General features: G+C 44.6%; 1 protein-coding gene across 4 annotated transcripts in view; it reads left to right on the forward strand.

Moving 5' to 3' along the window:
- ripor2 (RHO family interacting cell polarization regulator 2) overlaps positions 1–12,864 on the forward strand; it is an 85,107-nt gene that overhangs the window by 54,512 nt on the left and 17,731 nt on the right. For all 4 annotated transcript variants that reach the window (XM_068001685.1, XM_068001686.1, XM_068001687.1 and 1 more), the window contains 4 exons: positions 3,295–3,987; positions 5,835–6,043; positions 11,582–11,744; positions 12,439–12,574. In XM_068001685.1, coding sequence (XP_067857786.1) covers positions 3,295–3,987; positions 5,835–6,043; positions 11,582–11,744; positions 12,439–12,574 — 1,201 coding nt within the window. The remainder of the gene's footprint in view (positions 1–3,294; positions 3,988–5,834; positions 6,044–11,581; positions 11,745–12,438; positions 12,575–12,864) is intronic.

Genomic DNA, 12,864 nt, shown 5'->3' on the forward strand with positions numbered 1-12,864 from the left:
CTCCCACAGTGCTGTTAGGAAGGGAGTTCCAGGATTTTGACCCAGCGACGATGAAGGAACGGCGATATATTTCCAAGTCGGGATGGTGTGTGACTTGGAGGGGAACGTGCAGGTGGTGTTGTTCCCATGTGCCTGCTGCCCTTGTCCTTCTAGGTGGTAGAGGTCGTGGGTTTGCAAGGTGCTGTCGAAGAAGCCTTGGCGAATTGCTGCAGTGCATCCTGTGGATGGTACACACTGCAGCTACTGTGCGCCAGTGGTGAAGGGAGTGAATGTTTAGGGTGGTGGATGGGGTGCCAATCAAGCGGGCTGCTTTGTCCTGGATGGTGTTGAGCTTCTTGAATGTTGTTGGAGCTGCACTCATCCAGGCAAGTGAAGAGTATTCCATCACACTCCTGACTTGTGCCTTGTAGATGGTGGAAAGGCTCTGGGGAGTCAGGAGATGAGTCACTCACTGCAGAATACCCAGCCTCTGACCTGCTCTTTTAGCCACAGTATTTATATGGCTGGTCCAGTTAAGTTTCTGGTCAATGGTGACCCCCAGGATGTTGATGGTGGGGGATTCGGTGATGGTAATGCCGTTGAATGTCAAGGGGAGGTGGTTAGATTCTCTCTTGTTGGAGATGGTCATTGCCTGGCACTTATCTGGTGCGAATGTTACTTGCCACTTATCAGCCCAAGCCTGGATGTTGTCCAGGTCTTGCTGCATGCGGGCACGGACTGCTTCATTAACTGAGGGGTTGCGAATGGAACTGAACACCGTGCAATCATCAGTGAACATCCCCATTTCTGACCTTATAATGGAGGGAAGGTCATTGATGAAGCAGCTGAAGGTGGTTTGGCCTAGGACACTGCCCTGAGGAACTCCTGCAGCAATGTCCTGGGGCTGAGATGATTGGCCTCCAACAACCACTGCTGTCTTCCTTTGCACTAGGTATGACTCCAGCCACTGGAGAGTGTTCCCCCTGATTCCCATTGACTTCAATTTTACTAGGGCTCCTTGGTGCCACACTCGGTCAAATGCTGCCTTGATGTCAAAGGCAGTCACTCTCACCTCATCTCTGGAATTCAGCTCTTTTGTCCATGTTTGGACCAAGGCTGTAATGAGGTCTGGAGCCGAGTGGTCCTGGTGGAACCCAAACTGAGCATCGGTGAGCAGGTTATTGGTGAGTAAGTGCCGCTTGATAGCACTGTCGATGACACCTTCCATCACTTTGCTGATGATTGAGAGTAGACTGATGGGGCGGTAATTGGCCGGATTGGATTTGTCCTGCTTTTTTTTATGGACAGGACATACCTGGGCAATTTTCCACATTGTCGGGTAGATGCCAGTGTTGTAGCTGCACTGGAACAGTTTGGCTCGAGGCTTGTCTAGAGGCACGGCTAGTTCTGGAGCACAAGTCTTTAGCACTGCAGCCGGGATGTTGTCGGGGCCCATAGCCTTTGCTGTATCCAGTGCATTCAGCCGTTTCTTGATATCACGTGGAGTGAATCGAATTGGCTGAAGACTGGCTTCTGTGATGGTGGGGATATCGGGAGGAGGCCAAGATGGATCATCCACCCGGCACTTCTGGCTGAAGATGGTTGCAAACGCTTCAGCCCTGTATCGTGCTGGGCTCCGCCATCATTGAGGATGGGGATGTTTACAGAGCCTCCTCCTCCGTTTAGTTGTTTAATTGTCCACCACCATTCACAACTGGGTGTGGCAGGACTGCAGTGCTTTGACCTGGTCCGTTGGTTGTGGAATCGCTTAGCTCTGTCTATAGCATGTTGCTTCTGCTGTTTAGCATGCATGTAGTCCTGAATTGTAGCTTCACCAGGTTGGCACCTCATTTTTAAGTACGCCTAGTGCTGCTCTTCTACACTCCTCATTGAAACAGGATTGATCCCCTAGCTTGTTGGTAATGGTAGAGTGAGGAATATGCCGGGCCATGAGGTTACAGATTGTGCTGGAATACAATTCTGCTGCTGCTGATGGCCCACAGCGCCTCATGGATGCCCAGTTTTGAGCTGCTAGATCTGTTCTGAATCTATCCCATTTAGCACGGTGATAGTGCCACACAATACGTTGGATGCTGTCCTCACTGCGAAGATGGGACTTTATCTCCACGAGGACTGTGGTCATTCCTACCAATACTGTAATGGACAGATGCATCTGCGACAGGTAGATTGGTGAGGACGAGGTCAAGTAGGTTTTTCCCTCATGTTGGTTCACTCACCACCTGCCGCAGGCCCAGTCTGGCAGCTATGTCCTTCAGGACTGGGCCAGCGCAGTCAGTAGTGGTGCTACCGAGCCACTCTTGGTGATGGATATTGAAGTCCCTCACCCGGAGTACATTCTGTGCCCTTGCTACCCTCAGTGCTTCCTCCAAGTGGTGCTTAATGCGGAGGAGGACTGATTCATCAGCTGAGGGAGGACAGTAGGTGGTAATCAGCAGGAGGTTTCCTTGCCCATGTTTGATCTGATGCTATGAGATTTCATGGGATCCGGAGTCAATGTTGAGGACTCCCAGGGCCACTCCCTCCTGACTGTATATCACTGTACCGCCACCTCTGGTGGATCTCCCCTGTCAGTGGGACAGGACATACCCAGGGATGGTAATGGAAGAGTCTGGGACGTTGGCTGAAAGGTATCATTCTGTGAGTATGGCTATGTCAGGCTGTTGCTGTGGGACAATTTTGGCACAAGCCCCCAGATGTTCGTGAGGAGGACTTCTCAAGGTCGACTGGACTTGGTTTGCCTTTGTCGTGTCCGATGCCGGGTGGTCTGTCTGGTTTTATTCTTATTATGACTTTTTTTTAGCAAGATTTTACAACTGAATGGCTTGCTAGGCCATTTCAGAGGGCAATTAAGAATCAACCACATTGCTGTGGGTACGGTGTCACATATAGGCCAGACCGGGTAAGGACGGCAGGTTTCCTTCCCTAAAGGACATTAGTGAACCATAGTTCCTTTTCTCTGAAAAATAGTACCTTTTCTCAGAAGGTCTCGTTGTCCAAATGCTATTATTAAATATGAAGCAGACTTGAATCTCCACTACCCCAAACTACTGCAGTTTATATTATGTAAATTTCCACTGGTACCGCCAGTCTTTCAGGTGAGATCTTGCCAGCCAACATCTCCTGGTGACATTGGCCCTTTTAACTGCTATGCTAATGCACTACTTCATGACATTTTTTGGTCCATTTTGATCAGTAGTTTGCCTAAGCTGCCATGTTATTTGCAGTGGTGATCACTTTCTGTAAACTGCTTCAGTCAGCTTATTTCTAAAGCGGCCTTTTATTTTTTAATTCCAGTCTTCACGGCTTGAGGATGATATCCTTGATAATAGGAACTTGACCGGTGAGAAATCCGTCTCACTTAGCCATGACTACCTTGCAAATGGTAACTGCATTACCCAGCCCAGTTTGACATCCGCCAGTCGAGTCTACTCCAACCCCGAAATCACTGTGACTCCACCTGGTACTCAAGATGAAGACTCTGAATCTCAGATTTCAGCAACTGAGGTGAATGATGTCAGAACACCAGCGAACGAAACAGAGAGAACTGGTGGTCCACATTCACTTGAATCTGACCTAGGAGAAGAGGTCACAGACATTGGAGACCTGTCTTCTCTACAAACCGAATACCACCAACAGGCATCGGACCACGAAAATGATGTTTTTTTGGATTCCAATGTCACAGTGGGTATCCTTCAAGATTCAGATGAGATGTCTGACCTCAAGCCTGTTGAATTGGATGCCTATGAAGGCAATCTAACCAAGCAACTGGTGAAAAGGTTGACCTCAACAGAAAGGCTGCTGGCCCCTGACAGGCAGGAATCCGAGGGCTTCATATCCAGTGATTATGAAGGAATAAGGTCCATTTCAGAGATGAGCCTGGAGGAAGCCCTGCAGGGTCTTCTTCTATCATTGGAGCCACACAAAGAGCAATATAAAGAACTTCAAGATTTGGACCAAGAAGTCATGCGACTTGAGGACCTGCTAAAGGTCCGTATTTTCAAAAACATCTGATTAGTAATGTGTGTCATAAATGTGCAATTATTGTTTTATTATACTTTATGGAGAATAACAGTGGAGGAAAAAACCCTTTTGAAAGGCAAGGCTCTCCACATTGAATCTCACTCCACACGAGCGTGGATCAGAGAATCGGGTGAGCGTGTCTCTCCTGATTCCAGATGCACCAGAATGATACGAGGGCTAAAAGGGTTAAATTATGAGGACAGGTTGCATAGACTAGGCTTGTATTCCCTTGAGTATAAAAGAGTAAGGAATGATCTAATTGAGGTGTTTAAGATGATTAAAGGATTTGATAGGGTAGATAGAGAGAAACTATTTCCTCTGGTGAGGAGTCCAGAACAAAGGGACATAACCTTAAAATTAGAGCTAGGCCATTCAGGGGTGATGTCAGGAAGCACTTCTTCACACAAAGGGTAGTGGAAATCTGGAAAACTCCAAAAAACTGTTGAGGCTGAGGGTCAATTGAAAATTTCAAAACTGAGTTTGGTAGATTTTTGTTTGGCAAGGGTATTAAGGGTTACGGAACCAAGGTAGGTAGATGGAGTGAAGATACAGATCAGCCATGATCTAATTGAATGGCGGAACAGGCTCGAGGGGCTGAATGGCCTACTCCTGCTCCTATGTTCCTTGGATGCATTTGGACAGTTGCATGGGTAAGATGGGTATAGAGGGATATGGGCCGAGTGCAGGCAATTGGGACTAGCTTAGTGGTATAAACTGGGCAACATGGACATGTTGGGCCGAAGGGCCTGTTTCCATGTTGTAAACTTCTATGATTCTATGATACTATGCCAGACTAAGGGTCAGAGAAAGAAAGAACCTGCATTCATCTTATCCTTAGGACATCTCAAGTCGCAATGCAACCAATAAATTATTTGTGAAGGTCAGTCACTGTCGTTATGTAGGCAGAGTGACTAAATTGTGGCACGAAGGGTAGATTTTCCACGATTCTGCTCCTGGCGTGGAATCTTGTTTGTTGGGTGCACCAATCAGGAAATCGGTCACCAAATCCAATTTGCGGCACTCCTGCTCTTCCAGCATTCGTTTTATTGACTGGAAAAATTAAGAGCACTGAAAATTGGGCACAGTGAACTCCACGCCCGATTCTCCAAACGGCACTCCCAATTCACCAACTTAAAGTCAGAAGTTAAAACTTGAATGAAAACTGATGGCAAACAAAAGAAACTGCCACAGTGAAATTTGTGCCAAACCTCGATGTTTTGCTAATTTGTAATTAATACACTTGTGAATTTAAAGTATAAAGGATATGTCCACTATTCGGAATTGATAACTAATCAACAACCTTCCCTTCCCCTGCCCCATATAATCACTTAAAAAAATGTTATTTGAGAGTAGCGCTGACTTCATTTTTCTCAACATGTCCTAATCCCCTCAGGCCATGCACCAACTATAGCTGAGAGAGCACACAAGTGACCTGCTTCTAAGTCTCTGTCTGTGCTGCTCTGAAGCAGCAAGAATGGATCAGGGATCAGCCTTCCCCAGCCTTTACCAGTGGTTCCCCATGATAGCATTGGAGAGATTATAGGAATTCAGTTGTCTGGAGGGCTGCAAACACATACCTATGTCCACCCCTCTGTGGCATCCTATGCTGCCATGCACCAAGTACAATCCTTTAGCCTGCATTTCCCTTTACTGGGTTATTTATAGTAATTTGAAGCCCTGTTAATTAAATACATTCTTGCCTCAATTTTCATTACATGCTTGTAAAAAAAAAATATGGTGATCTGTTTTACTTCTCTCAGTCATCCTGCTCGCATTTTTGTTCCATGATTTTCATCGATTCATTCTGCTTGCAGTGCAAACCAAGTGCTAACAGAAGCAGGTCATCCAGTGTAAGTCTCACCGTTGAAAGTGCTTTAGAAAGCTTTGATTTCCTAAACACTTCAGACTTTGATGATGACGACGGTGGTGATGACGACGGTGGTGATGACGACGGTGGTGATGACAACTGTGACAATGATGCTGACTCTGAATGTTCTGACGTCGAAGCTCAGAAAAATGTTGGGTAAGTTGGCTGAGAAAAATCGCAGGATGATGAGTATTCTTAGTTATGCTAATCTCCTTCACAATCAGCATAAGGAAGGTGTTACTTTATTTTGATCCATTTTTATTTATCACAATGTTTAGTCATTTTTTTTAACGCTGATACCCCGGACGCAGATTATTGTGAACAGCTTAACCTCAAAGATCAGGGGGCAATTTTAACTCCTGGGCGGGTAAGTAGCCTAGCGAGTGGAAGGCCCAGCCAATTTTAATGGCTGGGCCTAATTAACATGGCCCTGGCCAACTTTCCGAGCAAAAGTAGTGGGGAAGTCGGTGGGAAACGGCTTCCCGATTCTTAAAATCAGGCATCTCAGAGGCCTTTGAATGGAGGGAGACTCAGTTATATATTCCAAATTTTATGTTAGGCATAATCATTTATATAATAGGGTAGATTTTGAGGTGAAGCCTAAAGTTTCACTCAACAGGAATGCAGATTGCAACACCTGGTGTGGATGTTAGCATTGCCTAATTTATCGTGCTCCCAATTACCCAGTCAGGTGCAATGAGCTCCGTGCTCAACTCTCCGATTTGCACTCCCATCGAGCGATACTTTGCACATTGAACCCAACCTTGCAAAATGTATTGTAACATATTAAAGTTCTTCGTTATTATTTGCTTCTTAAATTCAGTTTCTAAATAATTCCACCTTAGATGACTTCTTTTTTGATTAATCCAGCTGGTAGAGCAACCTCATTTCTAATTATAAGGTTTAAGTTCTCATCTAGGGACAGAATGAATAATTAGTGGATCTAGTTGGTCCGTGTCTCAAAAGCCCACATGGTATCATGCAATTTGTGGCCTGAATCGTTCAATTGATTAACTGATAGCTGCCCATAGGAACTCTATTTGAATGAAAAGATTGAAAGTTGGAAATAAGCTAAAGAAGAAAGAAATTGCATTGATGTAGCGACTTCCAGAATGTCCCCAAGTACTTTCCAGTCAATGACTCACTTTGGAAGTGCAGTCACTCTACAGACCGAGGTCTCACAAAAGCAACTGAGATGAAAGATCAGTTAATCTGTTTTGGTAGTGTTGGTTGAAGGATGAATGTTGGCCAAGATACACAAAGAACTCCCTGCTCTTCTTCAAATAGTGCCATGGGATCTTTTATCTCCACGCAAGCAGGCAGATGGGGCCTCAGTTTAACTTCTCATCCAGAAGACAGTGACACATTGAAAGAATTTTTACCAGAAGACAAATTTAGTTTAGCAGTCAAATGTGTAAACACCGACTGTTTTACTGTCATTGGCCAGTTGGAATTCCACAGATACTGACTTGCTGAATGGCTTTTTAAAACATGTTTTCAGCAGCAGTAATTTGACATGAAGTTTAAAAGATCTTTGAAGGGGAGTGAGGTAATGCTGTGCCAGCACAGGACCTGAGAGGTCTGATGTAACTTTAGAATCAAAGATCATGGTTAAAGAATTTGTAAATGACAGAGATTAAGTCTAAACTGAAGGAGAAGCAAGATTCGACCTTGAAGCATGACCAGGCCTTGAGGAGTGTGTGACCAGGCCTTGAGGAGTGTGTGACCAGGCCTTGAGTGTGTGACCAGGCCTTGAGGAGTGTGTGACCAGGCCTTGAGGAGTGTGTGACCAGGCCTTGAGTGTGTGACCAGGCCTTGAGGAGTGTGTGACCAGGCCTTGAGGAGTGTGTGACCAGGCCTTGAAGAGTGTGTGACCAGGCCTTGAGGAGTGTGTGACCAGGCCTTGAGTGTGTGACCAGGCCTTGAGGAGTGTGTGACCAGGCCTTGAGGAGTGTGTGACCAGGCCTTGAAGAGTGTGTGACCAGGCCTTGAGGAGTGTGTGACCAGGCCTTGAGGAGTGTGTGACCAGGCCTTGAGGAGTGTGTGACCAGGCCTTGAGGAGTGTGTGACCAGGCCTTGAAGAGTGTGTGACCAGGCCTTGAGGAGTGTGTGACCAGGCCTTGAGGAGTGTGTGACCAGGCCTTGAGTGTGTGACCAGGCCTTGAGGAGTGTGTGACCAGGCCTTGAGGAGTGTGTGACCAGGCCTTGAGGAGTGTGTGACCAGGCAAAGTGTGACCAGACCTTGTAGTATTTTTGCAATGAAGTACAGCAGGCTGGACAACTGCAAAACATCCCCAATAATGGCAAGGAAATTATAAACTTTAAAGTTTAATTAAAACTTGGATTTTATGAGGAATAAATAATGGCTGGGGTTCTATTAAAAGGCTGGAACACACTACAGGAGTTTGGAAGAGTTCATTCTGAGAAACTATGACACTTCTATCTTACTAATTAGTCACAATGAGCATTCCCTGTGATTTTTGTCCCCGTGTTTTTATATTTGTTCTGTGATTTGCTTGGATTGTACTACTGTGTTCCTTTCAACTTAATTGCACTTTCAGTACATAAACACAAACTTCATTAGATTGCTGTTTAACTGCTTGTTGCCAAATGCCACTAGTGCACTTTTCTGTGAGTTTCCTTTCTGTCCAGTTGGGCTTTCAATCTAGTTTATGAATGATTTACAATATTTCACTCTGTTTTTGCAGCAGCATTAATACTGTGAATAGTTGGAACATTTCTAACATATGCTCCAAGTAGTTAATGAATGCTCAACATTAGACACTTTACTGGTCCCATTAGTAGAGGAGCCCAACTCTCCGTGAGCTTTAGCGTTGATAAAAAGAGCTACATTTTTGATCCCCCTGAATTCATAATACTATGACTGCCCTTAACATATTTCTGATGAAATGTTATAGAATATATTTTCTTTTTTCTCCATATTTACTTCCTTCACTGCCCAAGTCCAGGCCTTTCCATGTTGTATGTTAGAATACATAATCAACACTTGCAGTGCGATGAGAATGGGAAGGTTGGTCTCCCTCCTCCATTCTGAAACCGACCACATGGGACAAGGGCTCCACCTAGTGCCCAAACTAGGAACAGATGAAGTCGGTCCCTACTCTATTCAGCATATTCAATTGATGGGAAGCCCTGGGACTATAATCATCTGCTTAAAAACCCAGTGCAATGACTGTCATACGAGAATACATTTTCTCTACCTTTGCACTTAAGCAACTAACATGCTCAACAAAATTCAAAAAAAATTACAATTATATGTTAAAGGAGTGTTCAGTTTATTTTTTTAAATGGAGGATTCTTGTTGCTTCAGAGAGTCCTATTTTAATGTAAAATACGTATTTATTTTTAATACTTGTTTCTAGTGTATCTCTACCAAGCTGACCCTGTCTCCATCCAACTCACCAGCAGTGACAGACACTGTCGTAATTATAATAACAATCAGGATCTTTTTATTAATGAGAAATTAAAGTGAAAGATAATTTGAAGTAGTGAGTTTTAAAAGCCTAAAGTTTGCAAGAGGAAGGAAAGACTGAGGGAGGTAAGGAAAGCCACAGTTCCATGGCCCTCGGAAAGTCCAAATTAGAACAGGAGACTGCACTGATTTCAACACAATACTGATGAAGGGTGGAAGGCGAGAGTGTAGGGCAGGACATTTCAAGCTCGAAAGAACGTGAAAAGCTCAGAACAGCACTGGCCATAGTAATAATAAAATAGAGAAAAACAAGAGAGGCTGTAATGGAAGGGGATTGGTTTAGGGAGAGAGAGTTCTAAAGTGTAGAGCCAAGATGGCTGGAGGCTCTGAAAATTACATTGGTAGGTTGGACGCAAAGATGGCCAGAGTTGGAAAAATAGAGGGCAAAGGCTGACATATAGGGTTGGTGGAGGTTGCAGAAGTAGAGTGAGGTGAGACCGTGGATGGATTTGTAAACGAGGATGAAGATTATGAATTCAGCGCATTGGGGGATGGGGGGAACCATTGGAGATCAGCAAGGACGGAAGTGACCATGAAGCAGGACGTAGCGAAGGATGGGATCCGGGCGGTCGAATTTTGGACTAGTTGGAATTTAAGTAGGCTGGGACATGGGAGGCCAGTGAGGAGATCATTGGAGACTCTGAAAGTGATGAAAGCATGGATGAGGGTTTCAGTGGTGGTGGGGGTGGTGCGAGGGTAGGGACAGGTGAACTTATGGACCTGAAAATAGGTGTTCTTGGGAATGCATAGCATATGGGATTTGAAACTCAGTTCTGGGTCAAACAGCATATCCAGGATGTTGGATGACACCAGGAATCTCTGAAGTTTTTGGCGGGAGCGGAACAGGACTTCTTTGATCTTGTTGATATTAAGGTGGAGGAAGTTGTGGCTCATCCAGGACTTGTTGTCAGACAAGCAGCCTGACAGCACAGTTGTGGTCATGGAGTCCAGACTGATGACGGAGAGATAGAACATGCATGTGGAAGTTGACCATATGCTTATGGATGACGTTGCCATAGGGGAGTGTGTAGATGAGGAATAGGAGGAGTCCCTGGATGGAATTTTGGGACACTCTAGAGGGGTTGTGCAGGTATATAAGTTGAAGGTATTGGAGGAGATCTGCTGGCTATGTTGAGACTGGTAGAAAAGTGAGCAAATGAGGAAGGTACCACAGAGGTGGACAAGGGAAGAGAGATGGTGGAAGAAAATGGAGTGGTCAACTATGTTGAATGCTGTGAAGCAATCAAGAGGTAGTGCACCACAGCTGCAGTTAGGATACAAACAAGAGGTATGAGAGAGCTTTCCCAGGTACAGGAGCAGCATTTAAGCCCTGGGTAGAATTGAGCTTTATAGAGAGTCAAGAGTTGTTCATGGAAAAAGAAGTATTTGGCACAAAGGAGGAAACCAACCTTCTTGGAGGCAGCTTTAGCAATGAAGATGTGGAAGTTCCATTTGAGGTCAGAGGAGCTAGTGAGGCCAACAAAGTCAATAGATAAAGGGGAACTAAAGGCAGAGTCGTCAACGTGGGGGATGGCAGCTGTTGGTTGGGCCACCTTCCAAGGAGAAGGAAATGTGGGCTGGGAGTGAGAGACTGAGGTGAGATGGCCTAGGACAGAGGAAAGTTTAAAAGGCACGCATCTTCAGGACAATAGGAGGGACCAGAAGGTTTATTGGTTTGCAAAATGTAGAGGATCCCGTAGATCAGCTGGAGCTAAAGTTTGATGTTGGTCTTAGTGATAGGAAAATGGAGCAATGCAGGGAGATTCTATACCAAGATCACCAAAAATTAGAGGAAACCGTGACCTTAAAAGGACAGCTTTTTCTTTAATAACTGCACGATCGGAATGGGAGAGTGGAAAGGAGAATTCACAGAAATTACAAGGGACGGCTTTGGAAGGGGCCACAGCAGCAGCTGCTGGAGGAGGAGGAGGACTGCAGGATACAAAATAAAATCCATCTGGAACCTTACAACATTTTTGCAAATGGAACAAACTGCAACGTTTCTGAATTGTCTTTGAATAGTTAGATCCCAGTTAAAGTGCAGTCCGAATCCTTAAAAGATTTTATATATATATATATATATATATACACATACACACACTTTTGTTCAATGTGATTGTTTTACATTATATCAAGCGTCATTAAAATGGAAATCTTTTAAGATTTGTGTAATTGAGTTGATTTGTTTTCAATGACAACAGCTCAGAGCACCCAGATGCCAGAGGCCACCTCAGTGAGGCATTGACAGAAGATACAGGCGTGGGCACTAGTGTTGCTGGAAGTCCCCTGCCACTCACCACAGGAAACGAAAGTCTTGACTTCACCATCGTCAAGCACTTGCAGCACTCTGAACAGCTCTTCCAGGTAATGCATCCAGATGAATATAACAACTCCATCTATTAAGCGGTATATTCATAGTGCTTTTGATTGGAATTGTTTTTTACTGCAGTGCTCCCAGATCATAATCAGTTTTGTCTTCTGTACAATGCAGATTTTCCTTTAAAGTCCTTGATCATGTTTGTGCATGTTTTTTTTTGTGTGTCCCCGAGTGAAAATGCACTAAGTATAGCAACAACATATTGATGGCAAAGAAATGCAGGCTATGCCTGGTATCCCAAATACTTCATCAACCCATGGTGACATATGACTGGGACACACAACTTCTGGCATCATAATTGAGTCTAAAGACACAAGGCAGTCATTAAAGACTCAGGTGGAAAATAACTGAAGCCACAAGGTTAAGGCGTTAAGGTATATCTCCAAGTACTCATAGAAGCTGAGCCAGTGATGCTAAACTTTCCACCAAGGGGTAAAGCATAATTATTTAGGAAACAAAAAATGTATAGTTTTTAGAAGTACAGATTGTGCAGTGCAACGGCACTGGTACTTGTTATTAAGCAGTTAGTGCATCATGATATGTCTCATTTACTGTCACTTTAATAAGGAAGAACTTCTATTTCTGGAGAAATGTGCCACATGCACTTAATAAATCTCAGTATTGTTTAGATTAATTAATGTACTTAATGTAATATTAACATCCTTTTTTTCCACTTAACAGCAACTCTTGTCATTTGAAGAATGTCCGGTCATTCGGGACAGCCTCCTAGATAAGATTTCCCAGCAGACCCGTGTGCTAGAAAACCTGGCCGAGTTCAGCATGGAGAAACCAGGATGCATTAACCCTGCATTAGAAGGTAAGTGGCAGGTTAAACCATATCAGCACCGAGGCCCACCTTTGTTTTTGTCAAAAGCTCTTCATACATGACTCTCTCCGGGTTAATTTAGAAAATGGTCAATTTTTCCATTCATCCTGTGCTTGCTGGAGCCAAGTATCACTCGCCCATGTTCCAATTCAGCCAATGGCCTGCCTTATTCTGAGAGTAATACCAGTGCCAGAAGATTTGCATCTTCAAGTGGAAGGCTTACCATGGTGGAAAACAGCTTTCGAGGCCTGCTACATCTCTCCTGTTCCCATCCCAACGCA

This window comes from Heptranchias perlo, chromosome 2 (genome assembly GCF_035084215.1).
Source record: "Heptranchias perlo isolate sHepPer1 chromosome 2, sHepPer1.hap1, whole genome shotgun sequence".
In the NCBI taxonomy this organism is placed as follows: Eukaryota; Metazoa; Chordata; class Chondrichthyes; order Hexanchiformes; family Hexanchidae; genus Heptranchias; species Heptranchias perlo.